The following is a 24,949-nucleotide window of genomic DNA, read 5'->3' on the forward strand; positions in this document are numbered from 1 at the left end:
TTAGAAGTTGCTATATTTAATAAGTAATTACATTGTTATTCTTGCACAACTTTACACTCTTTTACAAAACACAGAGGTGCACCCTTCAATTGTAAACAGTATGTAAATGTATCACGACATGTCTGAGGAATGTGATCTTTGTAGAAGTCCCTGGCACATTTGTAACAGTTTATTTTCTTCTTTACACAGTATTTACAGATCTCAACTGAGCACACAGCGCCTGCACATGGCAGACAGACATTGTTGTATGAAGTGCTAGTCTCTTAGTGGATTTGATGCAGGGGGGAAATTCCTGGACTTTCCCTGGAAAAGGGCCGAATGTTCAATTCAAATTCCAACATGCTGATTTACAACATGTTAAAATCTTCCTATGTTCTGTTGTATGTACAACATTACCAGCTTCTAAAATACAAACACCAAGATCACTTAGAGCACAGTAAACTAAAGGAATACCCCCAAACTGACCATTTATGTGTCAATAATTCACCCTGTGTTACTATGCATTTGTGAAGAAAAAGTAAAGTAGGAGCAGCTTTAACAACAGAAAAACTATATCAAATCCATTAACAAACTTTCACACAACTTGTGCAGTATGCACCATGTCTCATTTATCCTGTCGTATGCACATTACTTCCCAAACACGTGCATTTTCTCTAAGATCTTAGTATTGAAACACTTTTGCATAAACAGTACCTGAATGAACGAGTAGCGTGTAAGCGTGATACGGATAATGCAGAAGTGTTTTAAATAGTAAGGCTTTAGGGAGTTAAAGTTTTTAAATATTTTTGCAGTTGTTAAATTGGCCCCTCATTTACATCAAGTCATCAAGAATTCAATTCTTTTTTTATTCACCAGTGGAGACATGGATGAAGAATTCAAGGTAACACAGGGTGAGTAATTGATATGCAAATGATCCTTTTTTGGGTGAAATATTCCTTTAAGGTAGTGGTATCACAACTCCAGTGAGGACCACTGAAAAATCATAAAGTCAAGTCAACTATATTATGTCAATAGTACCAAAGTAAGTCAGTTGACCTATAAAGGTCAGTGAGTCTGGGGCAATTGTAGTGACTTGTAGTGTCTTTGGGGAAGTGGGAGCAGGCCCATGCATGTTAAGCGTAAGCACTGTATCGTAACATCAGGTGAGACATCTGAAATCTAATAACTGTCCTGGCAGGTCAAGCGCCTGGAAAGAGTTCACAGTGGTATTCCTAAAGATGAGAACATTTCCATAGCAGAACAGCCTGTCGACATGTGTTGTAATGATGCAGCTGATTTATTTCTGAGAGGCATCCATTCGTCCAGCTCATAGCTGCAAACTTCCCGTCATCCTGCCGTCTCTCCTGAGCTGTAATAATTGCTTGGAACGATGAGTGTAGTGTAGATAATCTCTCTAATAGTAATATGAAGGCATCTACACTATTTCTTAGGAGAATGTAGTGATATAATCAAAAAAAGAGAGAGTGCAGTGTAAAGTTACAAGAATGGGCAGATACTGTAGCAAGGCAGAGATACAGACGGAAAATACTTAATAATAATTAGTGAAAAAGAGCTGAAGATAGCAGCAGTAATAGAGAAGTATTGCTAAGTGCAGAAACTGCTTGCATATTTACCTCAAAAACGTTATTACATAATCAAAATACCCGCACAAACCAACACACTATACCAACACGTACATTTCATAAGGCACATTAGCTCAAAGATTTAGTTAAAGTTACTAAAGACGAATATCTTGGAAGGGAAGCAGAAGTTCTCTGAGTGAGAAGAAGGTGAGATAAAGATCCGTATGAAAGAGGGAACTTGGCATACTTGTGAGGAGAATGGAGAACCAGCACTAAGCAACAAATACAAACATATTCCACAGCTTTAGGGCTTAACATGCTCATGCCATAAGTGTAACCATGCCCTTCTTCTATACTGGAGCTTCTTTGAGGTTCCTTTCAGGCCGCACCTGTGCAAGAACATGCACCAAAACATCTCTTCACCATCCACAAACTGACCAATGTGAAAGAAGATGGAAAAACTGGATGTACAAGTGTCGATGCAAAAAGGAAATTCCTGGTTGACTGCACTGCTCAGTCAATGGCTTTGGAGGCAGTGAGGGGTTCAGTCTCTGAAGAGTCTTCCTGAGGAAACACCACATAACACACCTTCTGGCCCACATATGTTACTTTTTCTGCAATGCAAAAGAGAACAGAAGGAGTCTTAGTAACAGGGACTAATTGCTACTACTACGGAAGCCCTAAAGGCAAGTAAAACATTTTTTAATCTATTTTCTAAGTTTGATCTAAATTGTTCTCTCTTCTGTGTTGAAAACAGGTGAAAAGTTTTAGAAGCTGATTTTTGTTGTTGTCGGGATTTAGGTTTCTCAGTATTAGTTGTTGCACTACAAGGTGTATTGTGTGTTGACAACATTAGGGTCATGTCCTGGTAAATCTCACCTGGAAGAAAACATGAAGGTTTTTAGTCTTATTTAGAACAAGGGCTCGTGGTGTACTTCAGCCTCTTGTGGCCGGAATTAGTATTACAACAACAAACACCTGCCCAAGTTTCTTTCACCTGTTTGGTGATGGAAAAAAACTGAAGGAACTTATCCGGGTTAAACCTTTTTTATCTTTTCTTAAATCATAAAAATAAGAGAGAAAACAATAAAGATCAGACTTAAAAAATGGATTGCCAGAATTGTTTTTCTCACTTGCCTCTCAGGGCATCCGTAAATAACACATCTATTAAAAAAGTATCATTTGAATATGTACTGTACAGTGGCACAGCCCAACTCACCAACTACCCTGTAGACCCATTTAGGTTTGTTCTTCCAATGAACACCCACGAAGTATACAGGGACCCCAGTCAGCATGATGACCATTCCCAGGCCACAAACCACCGGTTCAGAGTACAGACTGAAGCACAGCAGCACAACCCAGAATATCAGGTAGGTGATGGGGATCAACATGCTTACCTGCACAGGTCAAAAATACACACAATCATGAGGATTTTCTTTTTGCCACGATAGAGCGAATGCCACATTTCATTCATTAATATTTGACTTTTTACATTTCTTCCATCTGAAACAAGCATATTACAGTATACTGTAACCAAGTAGAGGGCTGGGATAATATATACATGTAAAAATCTATTTATGAGACAAAATAATTTATTGTATATATGTTTTTGACAAATGTGTGTGCATGTATTCGGGATATATGTATCAGGACACACGCATATCATGTAGTTGACCTTTCTGGCACCAGGGGGCGCCAGAACCCTGTCCATGTCCATGACCAACCTTTAATGATAAACCCAATTTATTATCCAACTCAGCTTTTCAATGAGGCTACTGAAGCAATGTGACGAGACAAGCTGCAGCTCAACTCAGGTGGTACGTTTTTAAAATGTAATGTGCTACTAGTGATGGATGGACGAAGCTTCGGGGCTTTCTTTGTACTTGTGCTGAAAAGACATTCAAAGCTGTGGACCTTCAAACACGGTAAGCAGCCACTTAAAATCTCCTTAACACGTCTGTTGAAAGGTGATGTCACAGACTCAGACTGATTCTCTTTCTGTGCACATATATTGAGTCAAATCCAGTCAATTCCTGTAAAACATCTGTGGTCAACAGGGATGTCTTTCCTCCAGTAGGAAATGGTCTTTGGGGGAAGCTTTACATTATATTTGTGTTGTCCTCAGTTTAATTGACAGAAATAGATTTTCATACTTCCCATGTCATTTTCATAATTTCATTTTCATCGTTTTTTTCAATCGTTGCTAATTTGGTTATTATTAATAATTAAATAATTGGTTCTAGTCCTATAGTCCTGTATGTATCTAAATGACTATATGCACATTTGGAAGATATAGAAAAAGAATATACACAAATTGTGTTTCTTTTCTTGTTTCTGTGGATCCACTTGTTTTTTTTAATCTACGTATATATTTTCTCACATTGTTTTGATATTTCCAGTTCAATTCCTCACTGTGTCCTGCTGCTGTTTTGTACAATTGGCTTTGGACTTTTGCTAAGAATACATGTATATTTTTCAACATTACCCAGTTACAGATAATGAGGTGACAAGTTGAAATTAGAGCAGTAGCCAAAGAGCTTTGGCAGCGGGTTCACTAATTAATTAGTTAATTTGAAGAACACTGAGAGCTATGATAGTTGAATAGCATTATCTTATTTCTTCATTAGGCCATGTGATAAAATCCCTAAATTAACTTTAGTTTCTGCAGTGGGTCTGTGGTTCTCAGGGTTTTGTACCTTGATGGGTCTGACCAGGTTGGGTCTCTTCTTGCGGAGGTAGAGGAGGCCAGCGATGGTTACTCCATAGGACAGATAGTTGATAAAGGACACGTAGTTGATCAGGTTGTGTGTCTCTCCAATGCACAGGATGACTATGGTGGCAAAGCACTGTGGGAGGTGAGGGGGTCAAATAAATATCAAACTTACTAAAAATATTGCAAAATAGTTCCATATTAGTATTTGAAGCTAGACACAACTGATTGCAGCACTCACGCAGACCAGCAGGGCGGGGATCGGAGTGCAGTTCTTTAGGTGGATCATAGCCAGCAGATGGGGCAGGTGACCCTCTCTGGCTCCCGAGAAACACAATCTACAAATAGACACATATGCGCAGGGTGGGGATGGTTACTTTTAAAAATGCATTCCCATACAATAATTTATAACCTAATCCAAGTTAATCAACATTTTAAAGTAATGTAACTTAATTACTTTCTGTTACTTTTGCCTCAAAACCAAATATGCAAAACAAAACGAGGAGAAAAGAGTGCTGACAGTTCAGCATTATGTAGTATGTAAAGTGGAAACAGTGTTTAGCCTTCCAGCTGGGAAAATCGAGTCATCATCCAAGGACTCAAACCATTCGGCACATTAGTGTTGCAGGATTTTATCTTGGCGCAGCAGCAGCTGTAGCCTTATAAATGAAATTAACCTACATGCAAATGTTCAGGTTTAGTCTGTATTTTGTTTGCAGGAGCAGATATTTGAAGCGGTTTGCTCATTTTCTAAGAACCATCAGGCTGGAATGCCTCGTGTAGACAAAAAGAAGAATCTTGATGAACTGTAAAATTCACAAACAATCCTGCTTTGCAATAACTTGCACTGTACTGTGTTGTTGTTCCCCTAGTTTGCTATACTACATACAAAATAATGGTGAAACTTCCATGCAGTGAAAGCATTTGTTTTACATAAAATGATCCCTATTTTTACAAAATGTATCGGTAATCTGATAAATCTTTTTTTTTTCTGTAACTGAATACACTTACCTTTTTTGTGTCCTAATTATGCAACGCTGTTCCATGTACTCCCCAAGACTGCATATGCGTATTACTATACTTGTTAGGAGTCACTCTTGACACCATTCTTATTTTTAAGACACATTAGCCAGCCATAAAGGTAATGTAAATGAAGGTTCGGTGTGCAGCAAAGCAAGGAGTGTGTATTGTACCTGGAGGAGGTGAACAGATATCCGTTGATTCCTCCGAAGGTGGACAGTGCAACAGAGATCGGCATCACCCAGGAAAACATCCCCAGCAGCTTTTCCCCGAAGGTCTGGAACACAACATCTGATTGGTCACATTATTGACTTTCACTAGAGCGCCTTGGTAGCTGAGTGCTTACAGTGCATGCCATAAAATTGCAACGTCCCGGGTTGGATTCCAGCCTTGAGACCGTGGTTACATGTCTTACCGTCAAATAAAGGCGACAAATGTTGATTCATTAATGTTTAATTAATTCTTTATTGTTTCCTGTTTTATTTTGATACTTACCTCAACTTCACTTCCTGCCTTTGTTCTTGTTCCCGCCCCGATTGTTTCCATCTGTCCCTCGTTATCACCTTCCTTCTCCTGTGTTTTTAGTTTGTGTCCCTCTCTGCTTGTACCAGTTTGTCTTTCAAGTTTTCTCAGTGAGTTGTGTTCCTGGTTCTTTCTTTGTTTCCGGTCCTTGGATTTTCCTGTTGCCTGCCTGCCGCATCTCCTGCTTTTATTTGGACTCTGTAAGCCTTTTCTTAATAAATAACTGAAATCATTCTGCTGCTTACTCCACTATCTGCATTTGGGTGAAGTTCCTGTTTCCGCTACTGTATTACCAACCTTCATATGAAGATGCAATGTGCATTTTAAACACTCTGCATCGCTACATGAGACTGCGTCTACACATAAGGCTTGCGTGTAACATGTTTGGAAAGTAGTCACAAACTGAACTCATGACTGTTTCCAACATGTTTACCTCTGTAATCATGAAAAGCACTTTAATATTATTCACTGACTGACAAGTTGGTTGAGGTTTGTCTCGCGCTAGGATTCTCGCTTTCAACAGACTTAAAGTTTCCAGATAACCGAGACGCTTGTTCAACAGTGTATAAACTGCCATGAGCTCCTATGTGAAACGTATTCATGGAGAACTGCTCACCACTGCCACAGCGTTGGAGGCCAGCAGCTCCTCTGGGGTCATGGATGAGAAGTAGGCAATGTTGGTCATAGTGTAGACGAGGGTCACCAGTGGGATAGAAATGTAGATGGCACGGGGCAGGTTCCTAATAAAAGATAATGATAAAAGTATATATATATATATGACCTTATGTTCCCCTGTATAGGTTCAAGTGTTACACTTTAGTCAATCATAGTCTGTCTACTGTTGTCTAAATGTATCCTCTGGAGAAATGCTGTCTGTAAATGTGCATGCCATACTTTTTTCTTATTCTCCAATCTTTATTGAAAAAGTATTCAAATATGCAGACATGTACTCGACATAAAAGGTACAGAGAAACGATATGAATTTAAAATAAATTAAGAAAATAGAATTGCGATAAATAAACTTAAATTATATAAATAATAAGAAAACGTTTGAGTCTTAATATATTCTTTAAATTCACATGAAAATCCAGTGAATTTGGAGGTAACTTGTTATTTTGCTTTTAGGTATGGTGCGTGCCGTACTTGCGTGGCTCCACGACCTCCTCTGTGACATAGTTGAGGAAATTCCAGCCGCTGTAGGCGAAGGAGGCCTGAAGGAAGGCCAACGCTATCTGTCCCACTGAGGGATCCTGACTGAATTCAAAGGCCACGCTGGGCCTCAGGGCATCATAGTGACCTGGAGAAGTGGAGAGGAGGGGACGTGTGGATGAAACCGTGAAAATATCCATTGTAATATCACCTACAAAATCCACACTTTTTTCACTGGTTGGTCAACAATCCAGGTGGAAGAATAGACGATGGGCCCCTAGGCTCAGACATGCAACAGGCTCAACCACATAGACTTCATATTTGTTTAGCCTCTCTTTGTAGTCATTTTGTCTGTTTCTAGTTGTTTTGTGTCACTTTGTAGCCCTGTATTTCTGGTTGTTTTGCCTTTGTTCATATTTGTGAGTCTCTTTGTGGTCTCTGTGTCTTATTGCAGCTGTTTTGCATCTCTTTCTAGTTGTTTTAGGCTCTTTTGCAGTCGTTTTTATGTTTCTTTGTGGTCATTTTCTGTCTCTTTCTGGTTGTTTTGACTCTTTTTGTGTAGTTATTTTGTGTCTCTTTGCATCTTTTTGTAGTTGTTTTATTTGTCTTTGTGGTACTTTTGAATACCTTTCTGGTTGGTACGTGTCTATTTGAGTGTCCGGTAGGCCTGTTCAGGAATCCATACATTATTACCATTATCACCATATTATTGCCTACAACTATAACATATTAAAAGTTACTTTCAAAAATGTATTTATCTCATTTGTCCCTTTTTGTTTCTACTTGAACTACTGTAAATGTTATGGCTAGTTATGTAGACCAGGGGTCAGCAGTGTCGGTGCATTATAATCTGCTGTGAGAGAAATTACAGTCTACATACAGAAGCGTTTTAATGGTTTATCATCAGGATTATACATTTTAAACCTGAAAATCTACTCTGCAAATACAGTATGTACACATGATCCCTTCTTTAATCTTTTTCTGGATTTTTTTTCAATCTAAATGCATCAGCACCCAAATGATTTTTAATATTCTCAAAAAACAAAACTTATCTATCTTGTTCTGAGTTATAAATTGTAAACATGCTGTCTCAGTGAGTTCCACTGCTGTTATTTTACACATGACCGTAATGAACTATATATTTTCTATAGTTTTTGCTTTACTTTGTCGGTATTTGTCATTTAAACAATTCTGTTTCCTATTGGAGATTAAAAACTATTTGTGATTAATGTAATATATCTATAATTCCAAACCAAATCACAGAAATTACATGTTAAGGGTGTGTGTGTGTGTGTGTGTGTGTGTGTGTGTGTGTGTTACCTCTAAAGATTTGGACGAGTCCGACCACTATGATGAGTACCAAAGCGAGGAGTTTTGCTACAGTGAAAACATCCTGGATCCTCGTCGCCCAGCGCACACTGGAACAGTTCACCCAGGTCAGGAATACTGTGGAAACACACACATTAAATAATTTAAAAGTGTAATTTTTCTCACAGGCTTTGCCATAAATGCAGGGTCTCTCACATATAGGATGGTGATGGCCTAGTGGTGTAATAGTACAGCTCACAAACAGAACACCAGAACTACAGCGCCGTTACAAAGGCTTAAAAGACGAGCGCAAAAAACGAAACCTCACTTTTCAAAAGTAACCTTTTTTGGGAAATCTTTACAATAAAGCATGTAAACATGTTGTAGTGGAAACCCCAAATATAATTATGAACCTGGAAATGAGCATAATATGTCCCCTCTAAAGCACAACACACAGAGAAGTTTACAGAATTAAACACTTTCTACTTCCCTTTTTCCTACTTGCATCGACTGTCTGTTATGTGTTTGTATGCCCCTGCTACCCACATGTTGCCCTAAGTTATTGACCTTCACTGAACCTCCGTTTTATTCAAGTGCCACCCTTACAAGGGCTGGCCAAATTCCAAGTGAACCAATACGAGCAAGTGCAAGTGGCCCTCCAGTTGCCCTCAAACTAAAGTGCAGGCTTACAAGTGAGCGGTAGACCCAATAAAAGTGTTAGTCGAGCTACCAGCACAGAGAAAGAAAGACCTCGAGAGAAAACAAGACTTCTGTGTAGTTGTACTTTTCTTTTTTGAGATGTTTTTATTGAAGCAAAATAAAAAATAGCCATTTTCCCATAAACAAATACACATGAGAAAAACAAACCACTACCTACTATTTCTTTATGCTTTAGGTATATGAATGTAGTGCACAATACTGTACACATCATACCACACAATGTACTATAACTGCAATTCAGTCAGCCAACTCATGTGTAATAGATTATTACATGTAGAATATGTGCAGCAGCTCTGACCTTGTCAACAAGGAAACATGGAGCTAAACTCAGCAGGGAGAGGGGAGTGACGACACTGGGGTGGTGAGTAAAGTGACTTAGGTATGTAAGGTATGTGTTTTGGTCAGATGAGTGTGTCACGTGAGTGCAGCAGCGCAGTCGTGTTGGGCTGTCTGAACCGGCTCGCAGGCCTTACTTCATATGTTATATAACATACTGTGTACTTTATGATGCAGGAAGCCCCTTTCAGACGTGCACCTCGTTACATAAAGATGATAGTTGTACATGCTGGCCTTGTGTTTGATACGAGCAATATTAACCAAACATGGCTTTCTAAATGTACATAATTAAATCTGAACATTTCTACAACCACCTTAACAGTACTCATGATTTCAAAGTAGTCTCATAAATCCTGATTTAAAAGTGGAGCATATATGGCGTTTTAAAAAGTTGCTCTGATGTGCGTAGTGTATATAGATATATATATAAATATATATATATATTTATTATATATATACATTTTTTAACGGTGCGCGATCTACCCGCATCTGCCCTGGCGTAGAGCATCAAAAAACTGCCATTAAATGATTTATTAATATTATGTTCTACTTGTACGGAGTTAAATATTTTCAACCAACGTTAGTCCTCATTATAAATACCAAATTTTAATTCTTTTTCAGAATTGTAACCCTTTAAATGCCATTTAGTTTACATAATGCCACAGATGTTGTTTTTATAAAAGAATATAAATTAATAAAAAATAGATATTTTCTGTATACTTAATGCTAGGTGGATTTTTTTGTAATAGTCTGGAATATGTCAATAATAAGAAACAATATTGCTGTATTGCATTAAACACTGCAGCGCTTCATAACAGAGCAGAACATACTAAAAACTACGATTTTAAAGATCGCAAGCCTGTTATTATAGAATGCATCATTTTATGCTGTAATGGCCATTGAAAATAGTTTTGATGGATTTTATTAGTGTCATTTGTTTCCTTAAGGGTCCGACTCTCTGCTCCACAGTTTAATACTGACTTATTATAGGAGCTGGGGTTAAACTTCCAAAATTCAAGAAAAAGACAAGAAAACGTCACACCCTTGCCATATACATAAACACAACCAAAATGATCATGCATTGCGGCTATTCAGACTGCTCAATGTCGTGTATTTTGAGCCAGGTTAAGGTTTTTACATTTCACTTTATTAAGTTTTAATATGTGTTCAGGCAAGAAAGTAACTAGATTCCCAATATTTAGTCAGTTTATCCAAATAACGACTGTTTGGTAATTCACTGCACTGTTTGGCCGAGTCAGACCAGCAGTTGGTCATATGATACAGTCATGTGATTGTCTAGCTTATACATTAGTGTGAACAGTCGATTTGAAATGGCATCCCTCAGTCTCAGTTATCTGCATCTCGTCTTTTGTCTTGTTTCCCTCCTGTCTTTATTTTATTTAATCTCTATATTTCCTCTATATTCTTTACCTTTCACTCATACTCACTTCTACACACAAGCCCACTGTCTTGCAGGAGTGGCACAGAAGTATTTACGTGTGTGTGCACCAGCACATATGGATGGATGGTGTTATTGACCATGTCATCCATCACCGGGGCAAGCTTTCCCTCCCACCACAGAAATCTTAAGAAACTGCTTCCGCTGGCGCGGGCACACACCCGCTTACACACACGTGTGAATTTTTGGCAGGAGCTTATGGTGGCACTGGGCAGAGCTTTCTTTTCCCTACAACACCGTGGTGTTTTATAGTCAGTTACCCGAGGGGTACGGCATGCATTTCCGTCCCTGTGTTCCTGTGAAACCCCCCACTACCACCACCACCCCCGCCCCCTACTTCCCTCTGTTTTAACCCTGACAGGAAGGAGGTGCCAGCAGGCTTTGAATGTGACAGCGCAGGTAAATCTGTATCCTGCCATCACATCTTCTATTAAAGGCCGCCTCAGCACTAGAATACTAAACTTATTACTGCTTTTACTCTTAATGGATTCTGATCCCAACTTGGTGCAGATTTATCAGGGGGTCTTAACATCAGGAACGCCTCCTCTTGGTCCAGGATCTAGTCACAAAAGTTACTGAACTGGCACTAACCCCCCAGTCCTGCCTGTCCACCACAAGGTATCTGACACCAGAATCCCCTTCAGGCTACAGTAAATCTACAGGATTAAGTCCGAGTGAAAGACACGCTGACAATTAACGTAGTACATCCAGTGATGTAGTGCAGGGCTGGATAAAAGGAAGGCTGCACCCAGCCATCACTGTTAATTTGTCTTTATTTAACTCCCATTCAGACAAGAATACTTCACTCACAAAATGACCATTTGTACTGTATATCAATTACTCACCAGAAAACCTGTTTTTTCTCACATGCCTCCACGATGATTTCAAGTAAATGGGGGCCGCGATTACCAATATCAAAACTATATCACGGTTTGTGTGAGAATTTGTAAACGGCTGCTTTGATATAGTTTTGCTGTTGTTAAAAGCATCCCCTATTTACTTCAATTCATCAAGAATTGTCTCCAGTTGTGTTATTCTTTGTTCACCGTGGAGAAATGCGAGAAAAACAAAGTTTTCTCTGAGAAATGATCTCATCCCCAGACTTTACATTGTCTTCCTTTTGCAATGATCATATTCTTTCATCTGCAGCGCAGTTATAGCTGTTAGTCTGCTGACCGACCATGATCTCTCAATCAAGCTCTAAATTAGTGTCCTACAGCATTCAATATAACAAGTCCAGCATGGCCTGGGAGTCCTGTGGAAGTCTGCACTGCCAGCGATAAATTGAATTCACTCAACCACATTCAAGTGTAATTTGTGCATGATGTCTGTATTTATTCTCATCGCTCTGACTGTATGGAGGGCTGAAACAGAACACAGTGTGCCTGTGAAGGCATTAAGCTTCTGGCAGTGGTTCAGTTATTGTTTTGTTTTGTAAATAGCAGTTTTCATTTTATTTAAATAATGGCGGGGTTTCTTGGGCTTGTTTTATAGAATATTATGTCAAAGTCCTTCATTAAAACCAGTGGGCAAGACTCAACATCTGAGTGGCTGAGGCATACTACTACTCCTTCTCTTTCTACCACTGCTGCACCACCATACTATGTGGAACACACACAAGTGGTGGCCAAAATTGGCTCCGTGCTGTGCTGGAATGAACAACATAAGATTCTGTTGCTGTTTCTCTTCAGTGAAACTAAGTGAGACTCAGGGTGTTCCTCCTGCTTTGAAGATAAAAAAACATTTAGTGATGGATGAGTATGATGTGAAACTAATGATATACATTGCTGGAAAATTAACTTTTTGTAGATTGATGATTTCTATCTCGTGAAAGTGATCAATACTTGACAGAATAAAGTGGTGTTACAAAGTAAATGTTCTGAAATTGGAGTACTAGACACATGACTCTACTGCTGTGGGCCAACCAGCTCTCCTATTCTTAGAAGAACACTACCAACCCACAACTGGGCCTGTCTGGTTTTTACGCACGCACGCACGCACACGCACACGCACACACACACACACACACACACACATTCATAAAGCTGTCACTAACTAAAGTTCAGTTGACATAACAGGCCTTAATAAGACCCAGCAGTGCACAACATATAATCCAGTTAATCTCACAGTGTTTCAGACAAACACGCTGGAAAATGTTAACATGTATCCCTGCCAAGATACTTCAACGTTTTCTTTCCTAAAGTAATTTAAAACTGTATTATTAATTCCCTTTGGGCAGATTGTGTGAATTGACAATCAATTTATGGTTTATGGTCCTGAATTTGTCTAGAAGTGGATTTATGATGAACACTACCGCTGAGTGACTCACTGTACACGGAGTTGTGCAAGACAAAGGCTAAAAGAATGTGTGACAGAATAAAAATAGCAATCCATCCTCTTCTCCCAGTGAAGGCTGTAGGTGGTGATAACTAACCAAAGGTTTATTTACACCACCAGTTTTAGAGGAGTGACATGTCTCACTACCACGCATCTGCTGTTGGAGGGGATTGAGCTGTAGTGGAAAGACTTATCAAACCGTTTATTTATTTCTCTATCATCCAACATTCTTGTTGGGTTCAGAGGAATATCTTCTCCATCTGATATGCGGGTGCTGTGGAACCCTGCTGATTCAGACATAAGCATTGAAGCTTTTCTAACTGCTAATCACAGATATCACAGACTCACTCTCACTGAGGAGGACGGAGGCGGTACCGAGCAACCAATAGGAACATCAAACAGCCAACCAGAATGTCAGCTGGCCAATGGGATCCTCCATCCTTGACGTGCAAGGTGTCCTGCCCATTTCCTGTTTCTATGGTGCTCAGTGACAGGAGCGTCACGGTAACCACTGTGAAACAATGCACAATGGCGTGGACACACCCTCTCATTAGCGGCGTCCACAAAGGCTGGCACCATTATATAGTCTGACACGGATACTGACACTCACACACACACACACACACACACACACACACACACACACACATGTACGCACACACACAAACCCGTACCACACTCAAGAGAACAACACAAAAAAACACTCACACTCAGAGTGGGCCCCTGACCTAACGAGGCTGCAGTTGTAACATTCTGTCGCCAGAAATAGTGCCGGTCCACCCGCGTGCTGTGTAAATGGTAACCCCAGTCCAATCTGCACGCACTCTCAGGCACAGATACGCAGCCCTCTCCCATCTTCCCCCTCCAGTTTCTCCATCCAGTTCAAACAAGATTGTACTGGCTAGCTTGTTTATCAGATATGTGCACAGTCCGCTTTTGCCTCTGGCTATTTAAATACAGATTGCTGTACTGTACAACAGGCCCTTGTCAGATTAGAGCTGGAAATATAGCACAGCATTTCATAAGAAATTATCCGATGACAATGACAGCCGTGAACTATCACAGTCTTATAATATCTTCAAGGGATGAGATGACACTTTGTAGTTCTGTGGCTTTTCCCTTTCTTTACACTTATAGAGGCTCTTCCCACTTGTTAGCCATAATTGTTCATTTTTACCTTTAATTTACTTATTTATGATCTACCATCATTCAATGCTCAATCAACATTTATTTAATGGATTTTAAGTGTGCTCAGAACTTTTACCCTGGGATGCTTGTAAGTTTGCTCTCAGTTTATCTCACTGGGAGTCACCAGGTGACCTGGATGTCTAAAGCTACAGGAGGTCTGAAGTGTGATACTGTACACAACGATACACAAAATGTAAATGTTTATACACTAGAATCTAGCAGACACATAGGGCACTTTTAGTTGATCTAGTGACTAGATCAACTAAAAGTGCCCTATGTGTATATATACTCATCCACAATATTGATAACTTGGACATATTGACAGTCACCACATGTAGTCCACAGTCTGGGATAAATAGAGTGGATTGCCCTTTACTTCCTCACAGTTTAGACTTTATTAGAGCCTCACTGATCTTTTAGACATCAATGAGTTAAATAATCTTTGACATTGTTTGTTGTTTTTCCCCCACACACAGATGTAACACTTTAGTGATCTTACCTACACCCAATAATGAAAGCTTTTACATTTGTTGTTTTAATCCTGCATTCCTGATGTGGAAGGTCTGACCTCCCCAGCTGCCAGGCTGTATTACACTCTGCAGAGACACAGCTACTCCCATTCAGGAAATGCAAGGCTTAAAATGTAAGCGTGTTGGGAAGAAATGAACATGTTGCATATAGTTTACAGTGAGTACTGCCAAGTGGATGTGGTACAAGATGACTGACGGCATTTCAGGAACCTCACACGGATGGAATCGTGCCAAGGTTTGTTACTTGAAATGTGTCTGCTAGCCTTTGGCTAGGAAAAACCATCCACTGCACAGGACTTCATGTGTTTTAAGTTTCAGTTTGTTTGGGATCAACAGAAGAACCATGTAGTTAGCATTAGCTGCATTAATAACTAGGGCTGTCAAATTAACACATTCATTTGGAATAATTTATTATAAAAATACGTAAAATAAATAATGCACATTATTTAATGTTTATTTTAATAAGGTGACGTCCGATGTTACTGCAAGTTGCTCTGTGTTGAATAATATTGCTATATAAGCTAACTGTCGCAATTTGACAGGGGCTAAGGCACACAGACCGGCCCTTCGACCGGAGGCTCTGAGAACAGCGCGCTTCATTTTTGTAAAGACAAGAAAGCACTGACACTACCTGTTAAATCGACTTTTTAACTGCCGTTGATCGTTGAAATGTGGGTGGTATGTGCAAATTACCAATGTTTGGCTTTCCTCCGTGTTACTTGAGCTCTCTGCTCACAACCCAGCAAAAGTCTGCCCGTGTCCAGCAAATGATGAAAATAAAACAATTTATTGATTTCTAGTGCCCCCTTTTGTTATTTCTATTCAATTGTTTACTCACGTGCGTAGATAGTGTGATGTTTCTGAGTTGAAATATCTTCATTTTGGGGCTTTTCCATGCAAATATTTATATATGCAAGTTAAATATATTTAATCAGCACATCTTGTAATTAATTAGATGAAACATTTGTATTGATTGACAGCCCTAGCATTTACCCTTGCTGAACAGAAAGAAAAAAGTGCCACCTATCGAAACAAGGAGGAAAAGACCTAAGAGTTTGGGATACAGATGATCTCTGGGAAGCACAGTTTAGAAACATCATGGCAAAGCACCAAAAACAGACTCAACAGAAGAACTCATGAATCTTGACTCTGGACTTTCAGTGGGCTTTGTGCTGTTTGTGACTCACAGATACAGATGGTGGCGAGGAGTCTGGTGGCGATGTATGGGGGCAGGCAGTCCGGAAAGGCCGGCTGCAAGACGTAATTGGAGAAGGTTAGCGCGATGACAGCCAGCGTGGTCGGATACATGATGAGGACGGCACTCCATAACAACAGGAAGCTACGGGGAGAAGAGACAAAACGCACAGGATTTTGTATGAGAGTAAACAGCCCTTTCCATAAAATCTTTTAAACTCCAGATTTATATGTAGAAGTTGCTGCTACAAAGTGGCTGTTGTTTGGACAGGGAAGGGGCTCTTTTCAGTTTTATCCTGACTTCACATTCACACTTATACTAAAGTCTTCCCAGCACAACCATAGTGTCCTGCTGTTGGTCTCTGTACTATAGACCTGTGGCCATAGAGAGAAAAATAAATAACAACTTTTAATTTGTGCGCACAAGATGTAATTTGTGCCCCCTATTTTATTAAATCCTTCTCACATGATTAATTCATGCACACAAGATAAGTGAATATACAGAGAGCCAGCACAACAAACCAGCCTTTCTCCCCGAAGCATGAAGAGCAAAACCTGCTTCAAGAATATATACTGTATATCCATCATTAACCTTGAAGTATAAAGTCGATAGCATCCTCCAAGTCATCATGTTGCCGAAGCTATAATCCACAAACTCTGAATATCCTCTGTAATTGCCTTTTACTAACTCCCTTGCAAAGCAAGTGTTGTCAACATGCCTTGATAACTCATCCCCAAGCTAAAGTAAAGCTTAACTAGAGACCATCTTTTGCTGGGATCCCACCAGCATCAACACCAAATCATGCCAGGGGCGTGAAGTGTGGGGGGCAATGGCCCCTTCCCCACTTCCTACCCACCTTCTTCTGGTGCCATTGCTCGGCCCACACCCATCGTCAAACTCGACCTTCATTTTGATCTCAAATACACATCTGTAAAGTGTTGTGAATGTATCTTGCACGGTTAAAACGCACGTCACAAAATAAAAATAAACACCTGGCAAAGTACTCACAACTGCTTCTGTGCTCGTGTCCGCTAAAGTATGTTTCTCCAGGGTCACATTTTTCCATGATGACACACACACACAAACTCACGAGGTGAAAACTAGAGACCACCTTGCGATGGGATCTCAATAGCCACAACGTCAAACCACGACGAGGCATAAAGAGGGGGGGGTAAGACAAACTCACCCTGCATTTTGATTACAACTACACTGCTGTAAAGTTTTGTGACGGTTGCAACACTGATACAGTGCCCAACGTGACTTAAGCAGGTGGCGGATGGACTGAATGATTTAGCCTTGTGCACTGCCAAAACTAATTAATTATTTCAGGGCATCTATAATAAAATGTAATCTGATCTTGATAAATGGTTTTACCTCCCAAAATGACAACAAACTTGCATGTCAATTGAGAACACCAACATAACACCAAGGGTGAATTTCTTCTCTTCCATGATACCTTTACCACCCAACTGATATCTGGGATAAAATTCATTCCTTGGTATCCAAATCTATTTGTGTGGGAAACGACCGAGCATAAAGCTGGCAACTCTCCAACGTCCCAAATCAGAGGGTGAACTTTCAGTTCCTGATTTTAAACAATATTTTTATCATTTAATCAGGACTCTTTTACTTGTCTGAAACATGTATATTGTATAGAGAGTCATTTAACATACCCTCAAAGGATTGAAAGATCTGATTTACAAAATTTCTTTCATGTCAAATTTTGGATCCTTGTGTTCTGCAAATATTATGTGAAGAACCGTGGGGTGGTCGCCACCTGGTTTTGCTTTTTGTTTTGATTTGTTTTGTGTCATATTGTTGTTGTTTTTGTGCTTTGTTTATATTTGAAGCAAAAGAAAAATAACAAAGTGGATCACAAAAAAATATATTTATTTTTTCAATTTATGCCCAGTCATTGATCAAAATGTTGGAACAATGAAATGAAATTGAGGCCACAAATTATAAATTGTGCGCACAAATTACTAAATCGTTGCCTCGATATATAAATATATTTTTCTCTCTATGGCCACTCCCGGGCTCCGTACTATACAGCTCCACTGCAGCGGTTGGGGTTGGATGATTTGCTTAAGGGAATCTTGGCATCCGTTATAAGAGACTGGTGCGGAGGAGACAGTGAACAAAGCACTATATAGCAGATGGAAACTGTTGCTGAAACCAGTATTTTATTATAGTTTTAGTATAAAAAGTATTTTGATCTTACTGTGACCTATTTTGTATTTATTGTTTTCTTGTTCTTTTATGTTCTCAGCCCCATGTGCAAATAAATGAGCCACACAGGACTTAACTAGTACAGTGGAAGGTACGTTTGACCTTCTCAATCTTACAGAGCTGCTCTGTGATCAGCTGACATGTCACATGACCAGATGAAGGTCACAAGATCTTCAGAGCCAATTGGTTCAACAACAACCCTCTTGTGTACTGACCCAGGGCTGCTGAGGTATAATCCATACCAAGTAAGGAAACATGCTGGAAACTAACAGTCAACATGAAACTTCTTAAAGTGTTGTATAGTAGAAAGAGCAGTGTAAAATAAGAAGGTGATCGGACAAAAAACACCGTACTTACCCCACTAGCCCTCCAAATATTTCTGTCACATATGAATAGTCTCCTCCAGACTTTGGAATGGCGACACCCAGTTCAGCATAGCACATGGACCCAAGGGCACAGATCCCCCCTCCACAAACCCAGACGATGAGTGAAAGCCCCACAGAGCCTGCATGCTCCAACACTCCTTTAGGTGAGATGAATATTCCAGAGCCAATGATGTTTCCTTAGGAGAAAAACAAAGAAGGTTATTACACTTACCTGTAAAGGTTTAAATATTTAATGAGAAGGTACTCCGAGAGCAAAAACTTCTCCAGAACCAGTCTACCTATTACACACAAAGCCATCATATTTGAATTTGAGAAAGAATCAAGTTATTTCTGAGTATTCTTGTTAAGTTAATAGTTCTGAAGCTTGTCCATCCACTAAATTATTAGAGATATCCATATACGGTTTTGTCTGAGACATCAAAAAACTCAAAGGCTGAAAACAACAACCGGCTTAGATAGAGAAAAGAAACAGCTGCCAAGAAATCCCTAAGGATTCGTTTGAAGTGACTTTTGTTTCATTTTATGACTTGTGCAATTTCCAAAGAACACCTCTTTATTTATTTATAAATATATATAATATAAATATATATTTATAATCAACATGTCTGTTTTATGGTTATTACATGCACTTTGAAACTGGTTTTGATCTGGTTTAAGTTTTGGACTACTATATTGACTATACTATATTAACCAAGTCAAGGGGTCAGAGGTCAAAGCAACCACAGAAGTTATTGCAACTTTATTATGTTGAATATTGGATGACACTCAACTCTAGTGCAAAGAAAGAAGATGCAGGTAGAATGAACTGTAATAACATCGAAACCTCTACACACATGTAAGGAAAAGGACGAATGCTAAAGGTTATCTCTTTAAATTGGCTGTCAATATTGTCAATTGTCAATCAGTGTTTTTATAGAAGTTCATGTTCCTCGTCTACACTGCAAGACAGTCAATTTGCCTTGGCGTGAGTCATTATTTTCCTATGGAGAGAGCAAAGATGCAGAACCCCATGGCAGCTCTACCTATGACATTACAGCCTGCATGTATTGATGGAAACTTTTAGAAGTTTTTATACCGCATAGCTATAACTGAATAATAATTTAAATAGGAAATTAGAAGATTCAACTGGTTCAGGTTACAGTTTACATCCATGTCTGTCCAAAATGTCATCACTTTTTATCCTATTAGACATTTGTGTGGAAATGTCTTGAGTTGTAAAAACAAAACGTGTTGTGTGAGGTCACAGTGACCTTTGACACAACAAATTCTAAACGGTTCATCCTTGAGTCCAAGTGGACGCTTGTGCCAAATTTAAGGACATTTCCTCATGGTGTTCCTGAGATATCGGGTTCAAGAGAATTGGACGGCCGTATGAATGGACAGCCAACCCAAAAACATAACACCTCTGTTGTCGACGTGGACGCATGAAAATGTTTTTGCACTGTAAGGAACTGAAATGATTTGATGATAAGTCATTGTGTGTTGTGGCAAAACCAAACCTCCTCAACTCCAACTGCTGAACTATCCTGTATTCAATCACACTCCTCAGAAGGAGAAGATGGGATTTTTTGGTTTGGAATATAGTCTATGTTTTTGAAAAATGCCTAAATGATCACAAGCCAGCCAAAACATTTTCTCCTCTAAATGAATTAAAAAGGAGCTAAATTGGGTGGAAAACCCCTGGACCCTGAATTAACTCCCTGGTGACCAGAATAAATAGAAAATCGGTCTATGATGTATTTACATAAATTGGGAAAGGAACTCATCAGTACGGCTACAGCAGAATTGGTTTGGCTAACTAGTTAGGCTGCTTTTATAATCTATTTGCCATCGAGAGAAAATAGAGGTGACAGAGCCAGGAATGTAATTTCACAACCGTTATATCTGAAAGAACCGGCTAATCCAATTCAGCCTTTGTGGTGTAATAAAAACGTTGCTCATAAGGATCTAGCTCAGTTGTCCCTCAAAACAGGAGGTTGGTGGCTCAGTTGGCTAAGGCACATACTTATAAACTACCATGTCATGAGTTCTAATGCAGCCTGGCACTCACCCCTACGAGAAGAAAATACATAACACAAACTAACAAGCATGAGAAAGTAACCAAACAGCAGCTGTCCAAGCAAAACATGTTTTGCACTGTCGTCCATGTTTTTCTGCTCTTTGGAGAAATTTGGGACAAAGGAGTCTCTGCAAAAAAATATGACTCTGTCCACTGTAAACACTTCAGCTGTTAAAACCCAGTGAGGCACTCCATTGCAGCTTCCCCGTTGGAGCAGCACTGAATGCTCCCTAATGATGCGGAGGGAGAGAGATGGTCCGAACCGTGGATCTATCTCTGTCAGATTTGATTGTGGAGGCTGTGCTGAGATGCAGAGCCGTTACATAACGCCTGTGCTGTGTTTGTTATGTCATAAAGTTTGGCACCACAGCAGAAAGTGTGTTTCAGAGTCCTAGTGACCCTCTCGGCCTCCCTGAGATATCATTGAGACATGTTCTCAAAAGTTCTGCTCACATTAATCACCATTTTATTCATATCGTGGAGACAAGAAAGAAATCCCTGTCATCACCCTCCTGGGCCAAACCCAGAAACCACAATCCTTGACTCTTTCTTTCTCTAGTAAGAACAAGCATGAAACAGGGAGTGACAATAACAGACTTTCCCTGAGGGGACATAAGGTGCAGGTTCATGCTGGATTTGACGTGTACCTAAGAACTTGTGGTTAACTTTAGAAGCCACATTATCATACTTATAATGAATAATGTGTAAGCAGAAGTAGTTGCACACAGAGAAACAGCAGCCTTACTAGACTAGTGTTGGATATGTGAGTAGGCTGAATCTGGTGGGTAGTATCATGACTCAAGTAATATGTGTGTACGAGCTGTGCAGGCTTCACTCCATCTGTGCTTCACAGAAAAGGCTTGGCAAGTGGTCAGTGATTTTAGAACTCATTTCACACTAGCCATATTGAATTAGACCAAGTTGTAACCCTTTGAAGCTTTTGGATATATTGTAAAGCACAATCAGAACTGTGGGTGTACTTTGAAAGTTTAGGAAAGGATTTGTTCAGCTCCTGATTGCCAAATGAACAAAACACTGAGTTAAATGGGCAGGCTAAAGAATGAGTATTAACTGGGACTGTATCAGTCTCTATCAAAGCACAATACACGTAACCTTGGCTATTGGAAGTGCCACTTTGTTGCACTTTGTATGCAACACTCCTCACAGATTGTGCTTCATACTTCGCCCCCCTTTGAGATCTCATGGGAAAGATTTGTTTGTCATTTGCGAAATACTTATCCATTTGATTGACATATTTATCACCATAAATAGGCTATATCAAACATGAGGATCTGTGAGCTGCGAGCACAGGGAGAACATAATTACTGTGGAAACCACATTTCAACAGGATTTAATGTTCAACATGTGTCTTCAGCTTCCAGTCATCTTCATTCAAACACCCCTTTTGCTTGGAGGGGTCCGCCTACTCGTGGTGTCAGACCTTATCATTTGGAGATCTCGTCGGCAGAGCTACACTTGGGAGTAAGATAAGTCATCATGGCAGTACTGTCAGTTTTCACTAGCACATTCCTCACTCTCCCTGACATGCAGCTTCTCTCTCTCATTCATCCAGTCTACCAAATGATGTATCATCATTTCATAATCTGTCCAGTCCTTTCATTCTGCATGCTCTTGGTTCATATAATAATCTGACTCTAAAGTCTTTATAGATTTATATTTTGATTACCAGCCAGCATTTAGAGTTTCCCTGCTCTTAAACATGTAAGTCAATGATCCGTAGTGTACACAAAAAGAGGTTAGTCAAAGGGACAGTTTACCCAAAAATCAAAAACACACATTTTTCCTCTTACCTGTGTTAAGTGTTATTTATCTATATAGATTGTTTTGGTGCGTGTTGCAGAGTGTTGGAGATATATGTCGTAGAGATATCTGCCTTCTCTCAAATAAGGAAACTAGATGGCACTCTGCTTGTGGTGTCTGCTCAAGTCGCATATGTCTGTCCTGAACCAGACCCAAACCCAACCCGTACCCGACAGGCTTTCAGTGTTTTATGTCTAACTCGACCCGAGCCTGACGCAGATAACGCTAGCTGAAGCGCTGAGTTTGTGTTACCGCGGTGCGTTCGTAAATAGTCACTCCGCTATCTGGTGGAGAGTAACAACTGAAATGTATACACATACACAGCACAATAATAACAAAAACGTTTTTTCATTGAAATATGTATTTTACAATTGGAATTGCAAGAAGGGCTGCGCCACAGTGCCAATAAATGGACCACATAGCACTGATCAAAGCACAGAAGGAAGCGTGCATCTACTCATGGACGAGAGGCTCTCAAGAGCTCACCTGAGATAACTAACGTTGCAGTTCAGCCGAGGAGGACGCCAATAATGTTTACATCTCGCGGTCACAAGCCTCTCATCCATGAATAGGTGTGCACTTCCTTCTGCGCGGTGATATGGGAGAATGAAAATAGTTCTGACATGAAACTGTTCACAACAAGTTATTGTATTATCTTTAGTAACAAATGTAACAAAAGCCGAGTGCCATCTAGTTCCATTATATTGGAGAGAAAGCAGACATCTCTACTGCGAATATCTCAAACACTCGGCAACTAACACCAAACAATCTAGATTGATAAATTGCACTACAGGTAAGAAGGAAAATATGCATTTCTTATTTTGGGGTGAACTGTCCTTTAAAAGTATCTCCTATAAAATAACATCCAAGAACAGAATGTCTCACACGACAGCATTCATGTCATTAGGCCAATAGCTGTGTTCTCCCCCTGCCTCCATAAATATAGGCATATATATATATATATATATATATATATATATATATATATATATATATATATATATATATATATATATATATATATATATACCAGAGGCTGGTTATCAGCCGGCAGCTGGTGCTTGGGGAACCCTCTACATTACTGTCAGAATATAATAGCACATACTGCATAACCTGTTGAGTTTACTGCTCATGAATGAGAACATTTACACTGTACATCATAATTAAGAGGAAACTGTTTGCAGCAACGTAACTTCCTGTTTTATTGGAGTCCTTCTCTTAGTGCCGCCTTTTCTCTCGTGTAAATGTGCTGTCCGGCAGCACGAGTGCTTTTGTAGTATGAACGGATAATAATAGGATCATTGCAACGAACACATTACTGCCTTGCTTTACCCAGTTCGCTACTCGGGAAATGGATCCCCTAACCCTGGAAGTGTAACAGTGGTAATGCTCAACTGTCCAACAGAAACATATGGAGGCTGTGCTTTGTCCGCAAGCCTTTCAAGTTCAAATTGAGGAGATCCAGCCACGTAGGCATGTCCATATTCAGAGTCAGATCATCCCGACTGATGCAACAGTTTCCACACAAAGCCTAAAACTGGACCGAGACATCAGAGGTGGACCATCCGCGCGTAAAAGCGACTCAATCTGTGCGTATTTAGGCTATTTGTGCTCAGACTGTCTGTTAAACAATTTCTGAACGATAAGACAAATGAATGTCCATACAGTCCTTAAAGTAGATCAGGACCTGAACAAAATCGGACCCCTCTTGTAAATGTCTCATATTGTGTGCCATGATATTGTAACTTTAGCAACAATGCTGCACATCCTCCAAGTACAGCCAAGTAACAATAGTTATTCCGCCAGCCAAACACGTTTCTCTCTGATTTCATAGTTTCGACCCCCCTCTCATAAATACACGATTTAAGACAAAAGCTGTCACACACTCACCGATGATAATAGCGCAAGCGCTCAAAAGTCCAATTTCTTTTTTCAGAGTGACTCTGTCGCTCTTGGATGAGTTGTTATCCTTCTTCTTTTTCTCTTTGTCCCCCATCTCCTCCACCTTGCAAGAATGCTTCCTGCCCGCCTCGGTCCGGTCCAGATGCTGTAGCCTTAACCAAGCTCCGCTCCCCGGGCTTCCCTTTTAATATGATGAACAGGACACGCGCATGCGCACGACTTACCACTGAAGCCTCCACCTTGTCCCAGGTAAGATGACGTCACCGTGTAACACAATCACATAACGATGAGAAAGTAATGAATATACGATCAAGCTGCATAAGGAAACTGTCCAAGTAAAACAAATTAAAAAAATTCATTTTGTATCCATTCTTTTTCTATGTGTCGTGCTTTCGGACGTGCCCCAAATCTCTAACAGAACAAATGTATTTACTAACTTGTAGTTTTCTTAGCAAGCCTACAGTTTATGTTTTACTTCAATTTCGTTCTTTTGTAATAAAAAAAACAAAACTCTTG

General features: G+C 39.8%; 1 protein-coding gene and 1 long non-coding RNA gene across 2 annotated transcripts; one reads left to right on the forward strand and one right to left on the reverse strand.

Moving 5' to 3' along the window:
- Window positions 1-24,594, reverse strand: slc7a10a (solute carrier family 7 member 10a). The gene is made up of 11 exons (XM_029462407.1): window positions 24,422-24,594; window positions 18,623-18,827; window positions 16,029-16,180; window positions 8,284-8,409; window positions 6,958-7,111; window positions 6,431-6,554; window positions 5,466-5,569; window positions 4,514-4,610; window positions 4,259-4,408; window positions 2,782-2,959; window positions 1-2,176 (listed from the first exon to the last, which is right to left on the reverse strand). Exons 1-11 carry the CDS (start codon window positions 24,525-24,527, stop codon window positions 2,076-2,078), a joined length of 1,497 nt encoding a protein of 498 aa, XP_029318267.1. The 5' UTR covers window positions 24,528-24,594; the 3' UTR covers window positions 1-2,075.
- On the forward strand, window positions 5,883-8,370 carry LOC115028561 (uncharacterized). The gene is made up of 3 exons (XR_003834575.1): window positions 5,883-6,014; window positions 6,940-7,164; window positions 8,292-8,370. It is a non-coding gene; the product is annotated as an uncharacterized LOC115028561 (long non-coding RNA).
- Window positions 24,595-24,949: the final 355 nt, after the last annotated feature.

The sequence above is a fragment of the Cottoperca gobio genome, chromosome 3 (genome assembly GCF_900634415.1).
Source record: "Cottoperca gobio chromosome 3, fCotGob3.1, whole genome shotgun sequence".
NCBI classification, from domain to species: Eukaryota; Metazoa; Chordata; class Actinopteri; order Perciformes; family Bovichtidae; genus Cottoperca; species Cottoperca gobio.